The sequence below is a fragment of the Heteronotia binoei genome, chromosome 14, assembly GCF_032191835.1.
Source record: "Heteronotia binoei isolate CCM8104 ecotype False Entrance Well chromosome 14, APGP_CSIRO_Hbin_v1, whole genome shotgun sequence".
Classification (NCBI taxonomy): domain Eukaryota; kingdom Metazoa; phylum Chordata; class Lepidosauria; order Squamata; family Gekkonidae; genus Heteronotia; species Heteronotia binoei.
In genome coordinates this window covers 31,351,859-31,370,502 of record NC_083236.1, presented here as the reverse complement: position 1 = coordinate 31,370,502, position 18,644 = coordinate 31,351,859, and the positions used below count along the sequence as shown (strand labels likewise).

The 18,644-nt window shown below is 42.7% G+C and overlaps 1 protein-coding gene across 1 annotated transcript in view; it reads left to right on the top strand.

Moving 5' to 3' along the window:
- NFATC3 (nuclear factor of activated T cells 3) overlaps positions 1 to 18,644 on the top strand; it is an 80,722-nt gene that overhangs the window by 15,794 nt on the left and 46,284 nt on the right. The window contains exon 3 of the mRNA XM_060254514.1: positions 11,271 to 11,433. Within this exon, the coding sequence (XP_060110497.1) occupies positions 11,271 to 11,433 (163 nt within the window). The remainder of the gene's footprint in view (positions 1 to 11,270; positions 11,434 to 18,644) is intronic.

The following is an 18,644-nucleotide window of genomic DNA, read 5'->3' as shown; positions in this document are numbered from 1 at the left end:
TAAATTCAATTAACAGTAAAATGAGAAACTGTAGGGCAGGTACCTTTAGGACTCTCTAGCTAACCCTTGTCTAGTAAACATAGTATTAAACTGGTCTGAATTAGTAATCAACTGCTAGAATTCTAAATGCTAAGGATTTTCAGGTATTAAAGTGAATGGCTTAACTTATCCGCTTATGGAGATTTCTATTGCCTGAGTTCTGGTATAGTTTCATGGTGATATGCACATCTTCACCATCTTGGTAAAGATTGCTCAGTTTTTCTAACACTTAAAATGTTAACATGCCCCTGTAAGTCCTATAAGTGTTGCAGTTTGAATGTGTGACTAGGATCTGTAACAGTTAATCAGATATTCCTAGATACTTTTGTTCCAATGCAGGTTCAGATGCTGAAATAATATATTCCTAGATACTTTTCTACCAATGCAGGTTCAGATGCTGAAATAATACTTATGAGGGAATGTGATGGAATAGAGTTCTGGCACTTCCCCCCCGGAAAAAAAGCCCTGGTATTAATACAGTTGTAGTGTATGCGGAGGTATCACTTGTAAGATATAAGCAACAGTAAAGGTTGTTTAGCCAACAGATTGCTTAAGTCTTTTCCCATTCAAAATGTAACTGGATACTTTTCTGTGGTAGATATTGAGTCAAAATTGGTAGTCATTAATTGCTTTCTCTGAAACGTTTCTAAACCAAATCTCTTACTGTCCACTGGGCTCTGGATGTGAGGTAGGATAAGAAGCCACAGTTTGAACTTGTCAGATTAAAGGAGTCTGCAAGCTCTCATTGGGACATGTTGGGGCAGTCATCCCCATCCTAAAATAGTACATGAACGCTTCTTTTTAAAAAGATTCCTTTTAAACTTAAAGCCATCTCACTGGAGTGTTTGTGTGTGTGAAGTCTGATAAACTAACGGCTCATGAGTGGGGTACTGCTTAATATTTTCTGAGTCTTAGTAAATGGTAAGTGAGGCTGGTAACTATGGGCATTGTGTGCAGGCAGGCCTGGTGACGTTTGAGGCAGGCCCTATTACCCTTTCCTTCCTTCTCCACGTATCCCCCAGGTCTGGTGTATTGAGGTGTGGGTGGGTGAATAGTTGGACCTAGCAGAGGTAATGAGCCTTTTCTACCAATAGTACTTTAACTATTGGTAGAAAAGGCTCATTACCTCTGCTAGGAGCTGACTTTTACAACTTGGTAAGGGACAACAGTGTGAAGCTTTCATGGAGTGTATTACTGCAGTTAACAGTCAACACTGCAACTCAGTAAAGTTTTATGGATTTGCTTCACTGATTTCAGGTACTGGATATCTCAATCAGATCCATCTTCATATTATGAAGTCGGTTGTGGAATTGCCAAAATGTATGTCTGAAAAGATGTAACAGCTTTCCCCTTTAGTTATAAAGTGTGTACACTGTGCAGACAGTTGCTTTGCTTTAATGTTCCATTGACCTTCAGATGTGAAAAGAAAATTTCAAAACCACAGAACTTTTATGGGTAAGAAGACTAAGGTTAAAATACATTATCTTAAATACTAGCATAGTTCAGTAGAAATTTCCAGATAGCCATTAAAATAAGATTATTTTTGTAACAGTGATGGTCACAAACAAATGGAAAAGAACAAAGCAAAAACACCTATTCAGATTGGATGTACTTTTAAGGCAAACCAAGAAGGAATCTGAAGAGCAAATGACAAGCAATATGTAGAAACTAATTTAATGAAATGCCTAAAAAAAAGCTGTTGAAGCTGTGAATTATAGGTGTAAAATAGAGTGCTAACAGGTGGATGCAGAATGAGTCTTTTGTAACTTCATTGGCAGAGACAGTGTTTAAGGGATACCCATAACCAACCCATTTCTCCTCCTAGTAAATTTGCTTGGGTTACTGTTGTCCATCCCAATTACGTACTAGTTACCACTCCCCCCACCAGCTTCTCTGTATTGCCAACCATCTTCCAAAGTAGAACACAGCATCTAACCATTGTTCTCTGTGCATGCTCTTTCAATCCCACTTCCGTGTTGTAAAAGCATATTACTACTACTGTGGTGGTGTTCTGCATGCCATTCTTCTGATTAGAAGTGCTACACTGGAATCATCTCTTTTCTTTTCTGTTCAGGCCCTTCTGCACAAATGTGTTCTGCTGCAGTAGTTGTCCTCCATTGGTGACAAGGCACCTACAGGCCTTTGCTACAAGCACTGCTGCCCACCCTCTTGCATATTAAATGGTTTTATAATCCTGTTAGTGTGACATGTCTTTTCAAATACAGTTGTATTAATATACCAGCTGTCATGTTTAGAAACCAAAACTTTCCTAAAGATGCTTGTGAGGATGGTAACTTTGTGGGAAACCTGAGTTCTATAAATACATCTGATCTAGATATAATCCCAAATAAGGACACCGCTTTAGAAAATGCTTACAAGGCAATTCAGCCAAGTGACCTTGGCAGGTCCTTTGTAGATATAATGTAGTTATCTCCTGCTGCTACTTGTGCTGACATGGCCAGGAGCCTTCTTTTAGGATACTGTCTCTTCTAAGATGGAGGAAGCTTAGTTGAACCTCCCTAGATATAGCTTGTGGCTTACATTAGGGTGAAGGAGATCACTACTGCCACACTGGTTATGCCTGCGGGGGAATGGAATTTCCAGTATTCAAAATCAGTACAGCTGAGTGTATTGTGGTCTAGTCCTCATCAACCGGATATATTGGGAAATTTATTAATCCAGTAATAGCTTGAATTTATTTATTTATAAATATTTTAATCTTTCCTTGACTCAAGGCAGTTTTCAAAATACATACAGTAAGTATGTAAAAACTCAATGTGTTAAATATTATACAACTTATTATTCACTATAAATACTACACTGGTTCCAAACAAATGCAGATTCTCAGAATTTGCCAGAAAACCAGCAGCATCCAATAAGGCCTTTCATGGTTTGTGTGACTCGTATATCTAAAGTTGAATAGGCCCAACTAGCCATTAGAAGTTAAGCTTGGATAGCCAAATTGCCAACAAGGAAGACCAGGGTTCCTATGCAGAGGTAGACAATTGCAAATCACCTCTGCTCATCTCTCGCCTTGAAAACCTCATAATGAATAACCCGAAGTAAGTTGTGACTTGATGGTATATATATTTAAAGCCCTTCATGATCAGTCCCTTTTGCAGCATTGAACCCATCATCCATTGCAGGGTTTTTTATCTTGTTTTCCAATAAAATCTAACTTTGTTTTTAATGTTCAAGTTGTTAGTACTCATTTGTTAAATGGAATTGTAACTTCAGGAATAAGAAAATACCATCCAGATCAAGGTTTTTATATATTTTACAGCTCCGTGTGCTAGTACATGTTTTCATTTTGTCCATTGAACTGTTACAGATATTTTATTTGCTCCACTGTGCTGGTTTTGAGCTGGTCCTTGATTATGCCAGTCCAGGCTATGTATCACCTTTGCAGAAAAATGGATTTGTTGTCCATACTGTAAAAATATTGATACTTATTCCAGAAAGAAAGAAAGAAAAGAGAATTCAGTGACTGTCATCACATCACACTTAGCACAATTCTGGAACAGGATAGACCTTTCTGACAAAAATTGATTGTGATATTGTCTAAATGATGTTTATTTAAAATCCTGCAGTACACAACCCCTGTGAATTTTGGGGAGCAGTTCCCTTTAGGAACCTGCCTCTAGAACTCTCTCCAGTGGAAGTAGTTCCCTAATGTTAAGAGCTTGGAAATCATTATACTTACTAAGCACTGTATATAAGCTTTGGATTGGGTATGTTCTTTTATGAGTCTTTTGGTCATCTGGGGCTAGGGCCTTATTCCTCCTAAGGAGAAAACGGGGGGGGGGGCATTGCTAACAAGGAGGTCCTGAAAGCTTAAAGAATTGTGTCCATGTATACTTGACTTGTATATAATTAATGCTTCATACTGAAACTGCCCACTTCAGAAGCATGTTTCAAAGGCTTGGACGTTCTCAATGCGGCTGCTTGCACTCTGCCTCCCAGTGAAATTGCTGCATTTTCTTTTGAGGTTCTCTTTCCTCCCCCAGTAAAACTTACAAAGAATTCCCTTTTCTCATGTCAAACTATATCTTTCTACTCTTGATCTGTGTGACAGAAAAGGGGAGTGCGGTATAATATCTGCCAGGTTTCCTTTCTCCTCTATCAGTAAGAAGTTACTCTAAGGCCTTACTACTTAGCATTTGGTCACTGGCCCATCAAAGCTTTTTTTTTTTAAAGTTAACCCTAATTTTGAATTAGCAGTTCAAAGATCCTTTAATCCTTGTGGGGTTATCATTCAAAGATATGGCGACTCTGCCTGTAAGAAAATAAAGTAGAACAAACATTTTAATACCAGACCTGTTTTTGATTACATTCTGCTCACTAATAGTCAGGCTAATTTATATTACTGCTTTAGGTAAACATAGCCTTCAAATACATTTGTTGACCTGGTGATAAGTACCCACATAAGCTAAGCAAGTACCTTTGAAGTCCTTAACTTTAGAAAACTAAACAATTCAAAGTTGACACACCATATAATGGCTCTTTTTAAGGTACAGATATATTTAAGAAGTTAATATTTATTGATTGCAGGTGCCTGTTTGCCCGGGTTTGCTCTGTTCCAGCTGTGTAGCAGTGGCAGATATTTTAATATTCAAAGTATTGATGTGTCAGCCTCAACTGTGCAGATGCAGCTGGATATCTCTGCTAAATTTCTCTGTGTCCTATTGAACTGTAGCCAGCACATGCAGAGCTGTTCTTATCCCCCGGTTACTAGGTGAACTTGGTGGACAAATATTTGTTCACTGGTTCATCCACATATATATTGAATAAAAATTCCATTTTAAAGTCCCAAATATAACTCTTGCAACTGATTCTTAGTTATGTAGTAAGTGGGAGCAGAGAAAACAAAGGACAATCCTTACAGGAATGAAATGGACTTCACAGTTGAAAATCCCATTTACTGCTTTGTGCGTATGTTTCCCACATCTGTTACTGTTTGGCTAAGAGCAGCTGGCCTCCTTCTTTGTCAGGCTGTTTGACAAAGGACAAATTCTAGCTTCGGTTTAACAAGCATGGTGGAGTTCTTTAGTTTCTGGCAGACTACCCCTTCCAGCAGGTAGCCTGGTGGCTTCTGAAGTTTGATCACTTGACTGGGAGAACATTTTGTGGTAGATCATTCTGGCTTCCAGGCACTTGTGTATGGGAGTGGTGGACACTTTTACAATTGTCTGCCCCATGTCTGCCATCACTGTCCCATCTGACAACCACTAGCAATTACTAGGCAAGTGAGTTGTCATGCACGTGGTCTTGAAGGCACATGATGCAGCAGTTCTTGCTGAAGTAAGTAGGTCTGGCTGTCCAGGGATGGGAAGCCACATGGGAGTCTTAATGTATGCTGGCTTGAGCTTTTTGGTAGGGTGGCAGTGTAGAAACAAAATTAATTTTAGGACTGCCATCAAGATTTGCTGTGTGGGTCAAGCCTGCAATGAATGGTTTCACCTGGAGAAAGAGCACAGTGGTTGAAAAACAAGGCAAAAATCAAAATGCCTGGGTAAAAAGAAATATTTTGGCCTGGCATCTGAAAGACAATAAAGTGGGTGTCAAGCAAGCCTCTGGAGGGAGGGCCTTCCTAACACAAAGAAGAAGATATTGGATTTATATCCCACCCTCCACTTTGAATCTCAGGGTCTCAGAGTGGCTCACAATCTCCTTTATCTTCCTCCCCCACAACACACACCCTGTGAGTTGGGTGAGGCTGAGAGGACTCTTACAGCAGCTGCCCTTTCAAGGACAACCTCTGCCAGAGCTATGGCTGAGCCAAGGCCATTCCAGCAGGTGCAAGTGTGGAGGAGTGGGGAATCAAACCCGGTTCTCCCAGATAAGAGTCTGCACACTTAACCACTACATCAAACTGGCTCTCCACCACTGAAAAAAGTGCTGATTGGGGCACAGAATTTAGGGCTAGGGGAGGAGGAACATAACTGGTACACTTGACAGTTCTAAACTACTTTCCCTTCCAAATTAACTCTTGATGTAATTTGTAAGACAGCAAATCCATTAGTTATTGTGTCCTGACAAGTGGGGGAATGATAGGGAAGGGGAAATTGATGCTGTAAGCCACTTTGGATTCCATTGGAGAGAAAAGTGGGGTATAAATACCTAAATAAATGTTGTCTTGCTTCTGCCTCTGTGCCTAGCTTTGTTTTAAAAAACTATCTCCGATTAAAGCTGGCATTCACCTTGGCACTTCTGCATGTTAATTGAAGTTCATACTGCTCCATATGTATTCATTGTAATGTAGAAGAGAAAGCAGTGGATGATGTTAATATACAATTAATAAAGTGGCTGTTTCTGGTATGCAAATACCTCTTACTCCATGGCTGTCCTGTTGACCAAGAAAGTAGGAAGAAATCAAGAGTGTTCTTATATTTGAGAGTCAGTATAGTGCAGTAGAGAGTTGGGCTTGAATCTAGGAGCACATGTTTGAATCCCCATGCTGCCATGGAGGCCTGCTTGGTGGCCTTGGTCCAGTCAAACACACCCAGCCTATCCAGAATTGCTGTGAGAATAAAAATATTTGATGGCTTCTCTAAGATGAGTAGGCATGCACACACCCCATCCATTCCTTTGCAGGCCAGGTAAGCAGCTAGAAAATTCAGTTATTTGGTCTTAGATTTTTTGAGAGACCTATGTTTCTCCTTGGTGTTTTGTCTTCTAAATACGGAGAAAGAGTGGGTGGCAGTGTAGCTCAGTCCCCTGATTGGGCAGCAACTCAGTGACTTCACATTTCCTGGAATAGAATGGTGGTGATTACATTGTTTCGAGGGGGGGGGGGGAGACACTGTTAGGTAGGTTGAAGTAGTCCACATAATGACTCCAAAGCAGCACTGTGTTTTTTTCCAATTAGACATCAGTCTTGCTCAGTATTGTTGATGATGATTGCAGTTGAGGTTATGTCAGCTGTTTGCAGTTATGTTTATGATCTGGAAAAAGGCATGGACATTCTCTGTACAGTTGCTTGTGAGTCTTGACTTCAGAAATGTGAGCACTGCAGCCCAGTACTGAACATTTTAGAATGATACAAATGTTTGCTGATGAGAGAAAAACCCCCCACCAATATATTTCTTGTCTTTGTAGTCTGCTTCCTTAAATAACTGTGTTAGAGTATGATAGTTTTCATTATTATAGTAAGATAAGAATTACGTTTCCAGCTGCAACTGCAGGCTATATATGAGAACCACTTTGTTTAAATTTTGGGTATATAACTGCCCTGACCTGGATAGCCCAGGCTAACATGATGTTGTCAGATTTCAGAAACTAAGCAGAGTCAGTGCCCTGATTAATCTTTAGATGGGAGACCACCAAGGAATACCAGGGTTGCTATGCAGAGGCAGGCAATGGCAAACCACCTCTGGTTGTCTGTTGCCTTGAAAACCTTAGGGGGCCCACAAGTCAGCTGTGACTTGATGACAAAAAAATGAAACCATATACCGTATTTTTCGCACCATAAGACGCACTTTCCCTCCCCAAAAAAGTGGGGGGGAAAGTGTGTGTGTCTTATGGAGTGAAGGTACCGTATGTACCTTCCTCCCGGGGGGGGGGGGGGATCCGCTGCCTCCGTCCTGGCGCTTCCCCGCGCCTGCCAGCCTGGCTCCAGCTCTGACGCTTACAGCAAGCGCCAGGATCGCTCCCTCCTCCCTCCGATCCCAGCACTTGCTTTAAGCATCAGCGCTGAAGCCATGCAAACAGGCAGGGAGAAAGCACACCGCCCCCTCCACAGCCGGCGCTTGCGAAGCGCTGGGTTTGCTGAGGGGGTGGGTGCTTCCTCTGTGCCTGTCTGCCTGGCTTCAGCGCTGATGCTTAAAGCAAGCGCTGGGATCGGAGGGCGGAGGGAGCAATCCTGGCGCTTGCTGTAAGCAGCAGCTGAAGCCAGGCAGACAGGCACGGGGAAAGCACCCGCCCCCTCCGCAAACCTAGCGCTTCGCGAGTGCTGGCTGTGGAGGGGGCGGCGTGCTTTCTCCATGCCTGCGTGCCTGGCTGGGAGACAAGCGGCGAGATCGCTCCCTCCGCCCCCATCATAAACCCAGCACTTCGCAGGGAGCAATCTCGCCGCTTGTCTCCCAGCCAGGCATGCAGGCGCGGGGGAAGCACGCCGCCGCCTGCGTGCCTGGCTGGGAGACAAGCGGCAAGATCGCTCCCTGCGAAGTGCTGGGTTTGCGGTGGGGGGCGGAGGGAGCGATCTCGCCGCTTGTCTCCCAGCCAGGCACCTGCGTCTTATCGTCCGGAGCATCCAATGGACCGAAAAATACGGTATTCTGTCATGTAAGACTGGTTTTGCTAGACTTAATATCGCTTTGACAACAAAATCAAAATAATGCCCTTTTTATTTATAAAATGTATATCTTTCGTTTAGTAATAGCCCAGTGTGGCTACTAATACTGTTCCATAAAACAATTCTAAATCAGCCAGCAAAGCGCAATAAAAGTAGAACATATAAAACATATCACTTGTTGATAAAAAAGTCTTCCCCCAAATCTTTATCTAAATAAAAATAATTTTTAAATTCCTTTTGAAAGATTGCAATGTGGGGCTTCAGCAGGCTGTCATTGGGAAAAGAGTTCTGCAAATGGGTGCTAGAATAAAACATTGCTCTGTATTTTTAATTTTACTTCTTGAAGTAGTCATATCTAGAACAAGACATCTTCCACGAAGGTGAATGGGAAGAGCAGGTCATGAATGAGGTAGTGCTAGAAAAAAGGGAGATGTGCAAAACATACCAGAGATTATCAGATATGTGAAATATACATGCATCCAAGCCAATTAAAGATATATCTCCTACTCTAAAAGGATACCATGAAAAAGTTTGGCAACTTGAACATAAATACCACAATGTTAATGAAAGCACAACAATGTCAAACCAACATACAAAATTACAAGCATTGAACAGTGAAAATAACAATACAGAGAAATGATATACTGTAGCAATCAGTCTACAGAAATAAAATATCACGTCATTACAACACATAAGCATCTTCATTAGAAAAGTCTATCAGAAGAAAGTCAGTCATATCAAGCAGTAACGCTGCACTAATCATCAGTTGGGTGCATTACTTTCAGGTAGGAAGTCAAGATTAGTTGAGTGAAAGTCAAAGGTGCTTCCAATTAGGAATCTGCCAAGGTCAGTGGCAGTTGGGATAGGAGAATTCATTTTAAAATCATCTTCAACTGTTACAGCCAGATCCTATAAATATATCCTGTGTGGACCAGAACAATTATCCACAGCACTACACACATTTGTGTAAAGTGATATTGAAAAATAATGTATTACAAACCTGGATACAAAGAATCATGTTGTAATCACAAATTCCAGCGTGTAAAGTCTGAGAAATAAAGAGGTTGAGATGAGCAGCTGTTGAAGCCCGATTTATGTAGGTGCACAATCACTTCTGACGGGAGAGTATTTAATTATACAATCTCTTCTTAACGTGGTAAAGCACAATGTGCACCTAAAACAGATTTAAGACCAATTGACTAAGCAAAAATCTGTGACTATTATATGTAAGACAACAAAAGAAACTGAACATTCAGACCCTTGCAACTTTTGTATGTTGTTTTGACATCTTTGTGCTTTCACTAACGTCATAGTATATATGTCCAAGTTACCAAACCTTTTCATAGTTATCTTTTTAAAGTACAAAATATATCTTTAATTGACTTGGATACATGTTTATTTCATGATCACTTCTGGTGTGTTTTGCACATTTTTTTTAATCATTAGAGGTTTTCTCCTTTCTTTTTTCTGAGGAAGTGTTAGACCAAGAACCAGTATGGGGTTGTTAAAGTTGTATTGACTTCGTTGCTTTCTTTGCAAGATACTTTAATCATCAACAAATTTAATACTTAACTAATTTCTTTCTTTTTTTTAACTTTCTAGTTCACCTTTCTTGCTGAGACTCAAGGCAGGTCACACAGTATAACAGTGTAATCTGACAGTATAAGACATCTGATAATGCAGCAGGACTGAGGTTACTGAAGTTAGAAAAATGCAAAAGGGAAAAAAATGTATCAGGCATAATATCATAAACTAAGCAATGATAGTGGAATTATGAAAGTAGAAGACAGTGCAGGAAAAGCAAGATGAAACATACAATAAACCTTGAAATAAACTGCAGTCATGTTCCTTTTATACAGCTTGTTTTACATAATAGCCTGCAAAGTGGTGGAAGTATAGGAGTCTTTTTGACTTCCTCAGGCAGGTCATTCCATAGGGCAGGAGCCATAGCAGACAATGCATGTGTATTGGCAGCTGTTGATCTTTCCTGTTGGCATGGTGGTCACCTTTCTTGTGAAACCATAAAAACTAACTTTTAAAAATGTGCAATTTAATTAATTTACCTGGGAGCCTGAATGATACAGATGCCTGCAATTATTATAGCCAGTAGCAAGTAGGAGAAGCTTTTCTGCACTACTTAATCTACTCATGACTGGTACAGGGATGGATGGGTGAAGTAGCCCCTATTTCTGCCCTTGCTAACACCAAGAGAATGAAATAAAAATGCAGGTTGCCACCTCGTATGGTGATGGTCTTAACCAGAGCCAGTACTTGACATCATCTGACAGTTCAGTAGACTAGCCGGTCAACCCTAGGTAAGAGTTGTTCAGGAACTCTTTAAGCTGTTCCTGTGTCAGGGAGATTTATGACTGTTTGCAGTGGAGGTCACTTCTACAGCAAACTTTCAGGTAGAGTTCTGTGAATTGGCTCCTGTACTCTTGTTCTACTTGAGGTGTTGGGAGAGGGCAATGTCCACTGATTCACCCTTCCCCTCCCCCAGCCTACGTGATGTTTCTGGGGGTCCATTGACCCATGGGGGCACAAGGCTGAAGGGAATGGGAAACGGGCAATTTCTTTATTTCTTCACATTTGTCCTTCATCTTGTCCTGCTCCACTAATGCCACCTAAGACCAAGACTCTTGTTTCCACATGCAGAGGATAGCCTGTGTATATTGGCAAATGCCTTATAATAACCTGCAAAGGGTGGGAGTGGGAATGAATGCTGGCGGTTCTCAGCGGAGCTTTTTTTGAGCAGGAATACACAGGAATGCAGTTCTGGCTGACTTGGTGTCAGGGGGTGTGGCCTGGTATGCAAATGAGTTCCTGCTGGGCTTTTTCTACAAACAGAAGCCCTGGTTCTCAGGCCTCTTCATCTATTAGGCTAGTACTATGGTTTCTTTCCTAATTTCACTGAAATCTGTGTGCTTCTTGTTTTTAGCACATCTTCATTGCCTCCCCTAGACTGGCCTTTACCTGCTCAATATGGACAGTGTGAACTGAAAATAGAAGTGCAACCAAAAACTCATCACAGAGCGCATTATGAAACAGAAGGCAGCAGAGGAGCTGTAAAAGCATCCACCGGTGGGCATCCTGTTGTGAAGGTAAGCAGTGTTGATGAATGCCTTTTCATCTGAATTACCGCAGCCCTCTTCCCGTTTCTACAAGAACGACAGTGAATGCTTTTCTAGGTGTTAGAAAAGCCTTTTCATTCAGCAATGTCCTGATCATGTGTGGCCAATTGCACATGTTGTTAAGGGACCAGGCACATCTCTGCTGCTGCCATATTGATTCTTACATTGTTAAAATAAACAGAACTGTACATGTTCAACATTATGGGACTGCCTGTCTTAACTTCCATGTTTTCTAAAAGCTAGAGCCTCTTTAAGCTGTAAAGAATAATGACACTGCCAGATACTTAGCTTTCAAATAACTGCAGGTCTGTTTGTTTGAAATGAGAAGCGCATGATTTAAGCACTTGTGCCCTATTAAAATCCAGTGGGCTTCAGCTTGCACTTTTGTTTACCCGGGGGAACATTGGAAGAAAAAAAACCCCATTGTCTATTTGCTAATAGGGTCTGAACTTGCTGAAAGTGAGAGAGAAAAATATCTCGGGGTTATAGTAGATACCTCAAGGAAAGCATCAACCCAGTGTGCCACAGTTGTGAAAAAGCCAAACTCTGTGTGAGGGTTTATTAGGAAAGGGATTAGAAATAAAATGGCCAGTATTATAATGCCCTTGTGTAGATGTGTGGTGAAATCTCATTTGGAATACCGTGTGCAGTTCTGGTTGCTGTATCTCAAAAATGACATTGCAGAGCTGGAAAAAAATATAGATGAGGGTAACCAAGATGACGGGGCTGGAGCATATTCCCTATGAAGAAGAGCTGAAGAGTCTGATTTTTCAGTTTAGAGAAGATACAACTAAGAAGGGGATATGATAAGAAATGTATGAATTTACGGGGTGGACAGAGAACTTTTTCTTCCTCTCCGAAAATACTAGATTCAGGATGGACAAAAGGAAATACTTTACACAATGAGTGGTTAAAATGTGGAATTTGCTGCCAGAGGAAGTAATGATGGCTACAGGAATAGGTGGATTTAAAAGCGGATTTGGTAGATTAATGGAGAATAGGTGTATCAGTGGCTACTAGCCATGGTGACTAAAGGGAACCTCCATGTTTTCAGGGTCAGTAAATCTAGATCCCAGTGCTAGAAGGCAGCATCAGGGGAAGGCATCAGCCCCTCTCTGTTGTTGTACCCCCAAAGGAACTGATTGGGCCACTGTGTGTGACAGGATGCTGGACTAGATGGACCACTGGTCTGATCCAGCAGCACTATTCTTACATTCTTTAGGAAAACTTCTTTAGACAGTGCTAGTGTAGACATTGAGTCTCATGGGTAACTATCCAGCAATAAAATATTATTTGGCTGTTTTATGTTGGAGGGGCATCTTGAACTCCCCATGTTTGTTTCACACTGCTCCTTGGATAGGGACATCAGAGTACAAAATAATCTAGCATGAAAATTTGGGTCAGAATCCATTTCAAGTTCTTGGAAGTGGGGCCTGGGAAAGAATTGGAACCTTGCTTCTATCTAGCTTAAAGGAGAAATGCTGAGTTCTGTATGTATATATTCTCTACACTTGATGGACTGTACGTATTTCGTACTTGGGGGTCCTCACTCTGTAAGGTCACTTAACACTCTCTAGTAAACATGGGTCTGGGAGTCTTCTGCGAGGCGAGTCAGAGGACACTAAGAAAGGACCCTGTCCATCATACCAGGTCATTTTATGTTGGACAGTTACTAGGGCAGAGTTGCCATCAGCACTCTCAATCTTCCAGAGCACTCTGGAAATCAAATGGATTTTCCCATGGTGCTTTTTACTGAGATTCGGGATGAAATTAGCAGGGTGTTTTTCTAGCTACAGGGTATTTTACCCACACATCCCTTTCCAGTGATATTTAGTGAAATTTGGGGGTTATGTTGCAGAATGTGTAGTATATGCCTTTCAGACTGCTATAAATTATTAGGAGCTTGAACAGGTTGGCCTCATTTACTCTTCACTTTGTTTGTCCATTTTCCCTTTCCTTTATTTTTTTTTAAATCAAAACTGACATGCATTTCCCTCTGCATTCTTCAGCTCCCTGCTGGTCATGCACGTGTTCAGTCCTTGTCAGGCCACTGCGGAGAGAACAGGAACTTTTTTTTAAATTTACAAAGTTATCTTTTTCTGCACTTTTGGGGCAGAAGGTGACATAGAAACTTCTGTGCATGCCCCTGTTTTGCTGCCCTACAGCTAGAGACAGGATCATCAAGTTTCCACCTCCCTCCAGCTGAAGTCATACAGTTCATTCTATCACCTTGCTGTATATGTAGGTCAGAGTTAAGCTTTAGCACTTGGTGTATGCTTGGAGAATAGTTCTGAAAGGATGGCTTTGTATGTGTGTAACTCCTTGCTTCTGTGGTATGGGCATGTGCTTTGTGTTACATTTTCAATGGCAGATTTTTAAATCTTTACTTATTCTTGGGGAGAAGCTGTGATGGAATGGCAGTGGCTTGTCCATCCAGAATCTGCTTTAGTTCCCCACTGATTGGGAAGTAGCTGATGATGTCTGCACTAATTGTCCACTGCCACCTCATGAAAAGCAAAGAGTCTGGATGACCTTTGTGCAATGCAACTGTACTGCCTAGACCAGAGCTGTTTTCCTCACCAAGTAGGTGCCTTGGAAATCTTACCGTCTTCTCCCCCCACCCCCATGGATTCAATTTTGAGGCAACAAGGCTGGTGTACAAGACGCAGCATTATTTGTATTTCATTGTCTAATGTGTACTTACAGAGTCAGTGTGTCTGAACCATACTACTGTCTCTTGTGTTTCAATAATGGAATTGATTATTTGGACTGCTCTTGCACTTCTCAGTTGCAAGGGAGGCAGCCTTCAAAAGCAGCCTCTGTAAACCAGCCCTTCATGCTGCTTGCCAAAAGTGTAGTTGTGTACAGCTGGGATTACTGAAATGACTTTGCATAAATTGATAGTTTACAAGGGCTTGTTCTGCTTTACAGCGGCTGTTGGAGCCTGTTAAATTTTGTGATGCGAGATTAATAGAAACCTAATCACTGTGTGTTCAATTTTTGCAGAGTAACACAGCAGTAAGTCTTAAAAATGGGCTGCAAACAGTCTTGATCTTCATCGTGGTCTCTGTGCAGTCACACACATGTGTTATCCGCCAGGATAGATCCCAACCTCGGAGAATTCAAAGCAATCTTGGAGCGTTAATTTTGGCGCGCACTTCCTCTCGTCCCAGGGAGGAGGCATACACTGTGCATGCCTAGACGAGAGGGAGGTGCTTCACCCACCCAGTTTCTTCTTTACTGCCGCCCGGGATACACCTACCTCACTGAGTCTCCTCTATTCACTGAGATCTTCATCTGTTTTCCTGCACTTTCTCTTCACCGTTTGTCTTCGTTTCCTTCTTCAACTTCATCGGTATTGTTAAAAAAAAAATTATTATCATCTTTCTACCCTCTTTTTACCTTCGTCCCTTTCCTCCCCCCTCCTCCGGGCGGATGGAAGGGAAAGACAAAATCACTTTCAAAAAGTGTGTTCGGTGCGCCTCAAAAATCCCATCCACAGACGGACATTCTTTATGCCTTTTTTGTCTGGGTGAGGCCCATCGTACCGACACTTGCCTGCATTGTAGTCAGTTTGGAAAGCAAGTAAGAAAAAAACGTGCAGCTAGACTCAGAAGTCATTTGTTAGAGTTGTCACTGCGCCCTACTATGTCCCATACTTCGGGATCCCAAACCTTGCCATCTTCCCTATCTACTCAAAAGGGAGTGGCTCGACCGGCAGCTTCCGTGGCTTCGGTTCCCAGCAAGCTTAAGTCCGGGAAGCACTCAAAAAAGTCTGACGATTCTAGAAAGAAACATCGCACAGAATCGACTAAGATCCTTCGTTTTTGACATCACCGAAAACCAAATCTTAGATGGGCCATAGGTCCTCGGATTCGAAGTCTCCCACTATGACTTTTACATTGCACCCGACTGTTGACACCGCAGCCTCAGTACAGACAGCACCGACTTCATCGGAGGACTCGGCGCCCATCGATACCGTACCTCTCGAGGTCGTACATATCCATTCTTGGTCCCCATCACTTCATGGGTCTTTGCCAGAAAATATCTTCGACACCGAATCTCCAGATTCACACAGAGGTCAGTGTGCTAACCTTCTCGGCACACACTCCTTCTGGGAAGTTTCGATGCCTAACAAACGACAGATAGCGACACCCGTATCTCCACTCGTAAGAGAACCCTTGACACCGAGAGAGCCATCCACTCGAGACCGAGCTGAGAGATCTCGAAGTCATCATAGGGAACGCTATTACTATTATAGCCCATCACGGTCCAGATCACCGTCTCCTTGTAGGCACCGATGATATTACAGATCACCTTCCTCAGATTCCCACCGGTATTGGTACCGTGAAGACCCTCGGTAACGTGAGGACTCTCGATACCGTGAGGTGCTTTATCATCCACATCGGGAGCACGTATACCGTGAGGATCGTCCTTAGTACCGTGAGGACGTGTCTTATTGACCCCGTGAGAGTCCCTATCGACGCCCTAAGCATTACACTATGGTATCCAAACCATTGTCTCCAGCTAGATGGACTTCAGTGCGCTCGGTCTCCCCTAAACAACAGATGGAACAGCCTCCCTTGCTGACCAAACAAATATGGATGCCTACCAAGCCCATTGATACACCCATTGAAACTCAGGAAGAATCTGAAGCGGAACAATCAGATTCCTCCCATTCTACAGCCTCAGCTCCTCCTTCACCAGCCTCTGACATCATCAAACCTGCTGACCTATCACCCTCAGAGGGTTCTAAATCTTACCTAGATTTGCTGTCCAACATGGCAAATTCACTTAACATTAAACTGACTACTGACGCACCTAGAGTTTCAGATGTAGTCCACGATTTAGTACACGCAGACCTACTGGCAGGCTTTTTTCTCCCAATGCTTCCAGTTCACTTGGAAGCCTTGAAAGAGACATGGGACAAACCCACTTCAGTGCCACCGACATCTAAACAAGTTGAATCCCTCTACAAAATCCATGCTCCTGAATCAAAATTTCTCTTCAATCATCCGGCACCAAATTCCATGACCGTGCATTCATCCTCAAAATCCAAACAAACACGACACCCGGTTCCACCTGAAAAGGAAGGGAAGAAATTGGACACTTTAGGAAGAAAGATCTATTCTCTTACCATTCCAAAATTCACAATTATTTTGCCTATTTTTCGGTATATACTTTCAATCTGACCTCCCAACTTACCACCTTGGTCACCTGCAGCACAGAAGCACAGAAGCAGGCTTCGCACATCCTTCAGGAGCTCTCTCGTGTCAGCAAGCAGCAAATTAATAAGTACGTCATGCTGTGGCATGCTCATCTAGGACTATGGCTACATCTATTGCTCTACGCCGTCATGCCTGGCTCAGGTCCTCGTCACTGCAACCTGATATCAAATTCAAGATAGAGGACTTACCTTTCGATGGACATTTAACCACTGTTGATGACAGTAGGAGAGGGGCCAAAAGATTGGGAGTTTCTCAACAGCAATCCCAACCTAATCGGCAGAGAACCTGGAAACCGTCATACTACAAACGTTCCCAATCCCCCCAACAAGCTGAATTCTGGAAACGTAAGGCTTCTCTGGCAAAACAACCATTTCAGCAAAGAACACGTCCATAAACCTCAAAGAAGACAATACCGGCTCCAAAGCGGTCTCTTTGACTCCTCTCTTCTACCTCTCAATCAGCTACAACACCATTCAGACTACCACCAGACATTCTACCCCATGTGGGAATCCATAACATTGGATTCATGGGTCCTGGCAATCATCCACAGGGGCTACTTCATAGAGTCCGATTCGACTCCAAAACTCCACAGATTCATATCTACACCCCCATCTGTTCCACTTCAAATGGAAATCGCCTCCTTGCTGGACAAAGGAGCTATAGAACCAGTTCCACCACAGTTCCATCACACGGGATTTTACTCCCGCTATTTTCTGTTTCCAAAGAGGGACAGGGGGCAGCACCCTATACTGGATCTTCGAAAACTCAGTCTCCATATTTGCATGATTACTCTGCAATCTATCCTACCACTGATTCCAGAGCAGGCCTGGATGGCGTCGATAGATCTACAAGATGCTTACTTCCATCTCATCAATCACCACTGCAGAAGATTCCTCAGGTTTGCTATCGGAGATCAACACTATCAATTCCGCACTCTCCCCTTCGGTCTTTTGACAGCACCGAGAGTTTTCACGAAATGTATGGCAGTGGTGGCAGCCATACTCTGGCAACAACAGATCTCCATTTACCCTTATATAGACGATTGGCTGGTCGTATCTCAAACAAAAGAACAACTTCAGAAGGACATCTCGTCTATTCTGTCTCTCCTGTCTGCACAAGGTCTTCAGGTCAATCATGCAAAATCCAACCTGAATCGCACTCAGAACATACAATTTATAGGGGCACGTCTGTCGGCGATATCACACAAGGCCTACCTTCCAGCAGACAGAGTGCATCATATCCAGTCCTTGGCCAATACCATAATCATGCACCATACCCAAACAGCCTTCATCTTCCAGTGGATGTTAGGTCTCATGGCAGCCACCACTGCCGACCTCTGTTTTGCAAGACTTCATATGCGCCCTCTTCAACTGTGGTTTGTCCGGACATTTCATCCACACTGGCAACACCAAATGACCTTACTTACAGTCCCATCTCACATTATCCCATCTCTAAAATGGTGGACGATGGATCGTCATCTCCTGGCAGGAATGCTGTTCGTACGAACATCGCCCTCTGTGATTGTCATGACCGATGCCTCCAAGTGGGGATGGGGAGCCCACTTGGGAACGTTGACAGTTCAGGGACAGTGGACTGAGTATGAGAGATCCCTTCACATTAATTGCCTAGAGCTCCTGGTGGTCCACAGAGCTCTGAGATCTTTTCTACCATCTCTTCACAATCACCACATTCAGGTCACGTCCGACAATGTAGCCACTGTTTTCTACATCAATCGGCAGGGAGGCACAGCCTCTGTTCGCTTGTGCAAATGAGCCCTATTCTTATGGCACTGGAGTATCGTTCACAGCATTTTCCTGACAGTGGTGCATCTACCAGGAGTCCAAAACGTCCAAGCAGACACACTGAGTCGTCATCTAGTCAACGACCACGAATGCACACAGTGTTCGAGACTTTCGGAGTTCTGAAAATAGGTGTATTTGCATCTCCAGACAA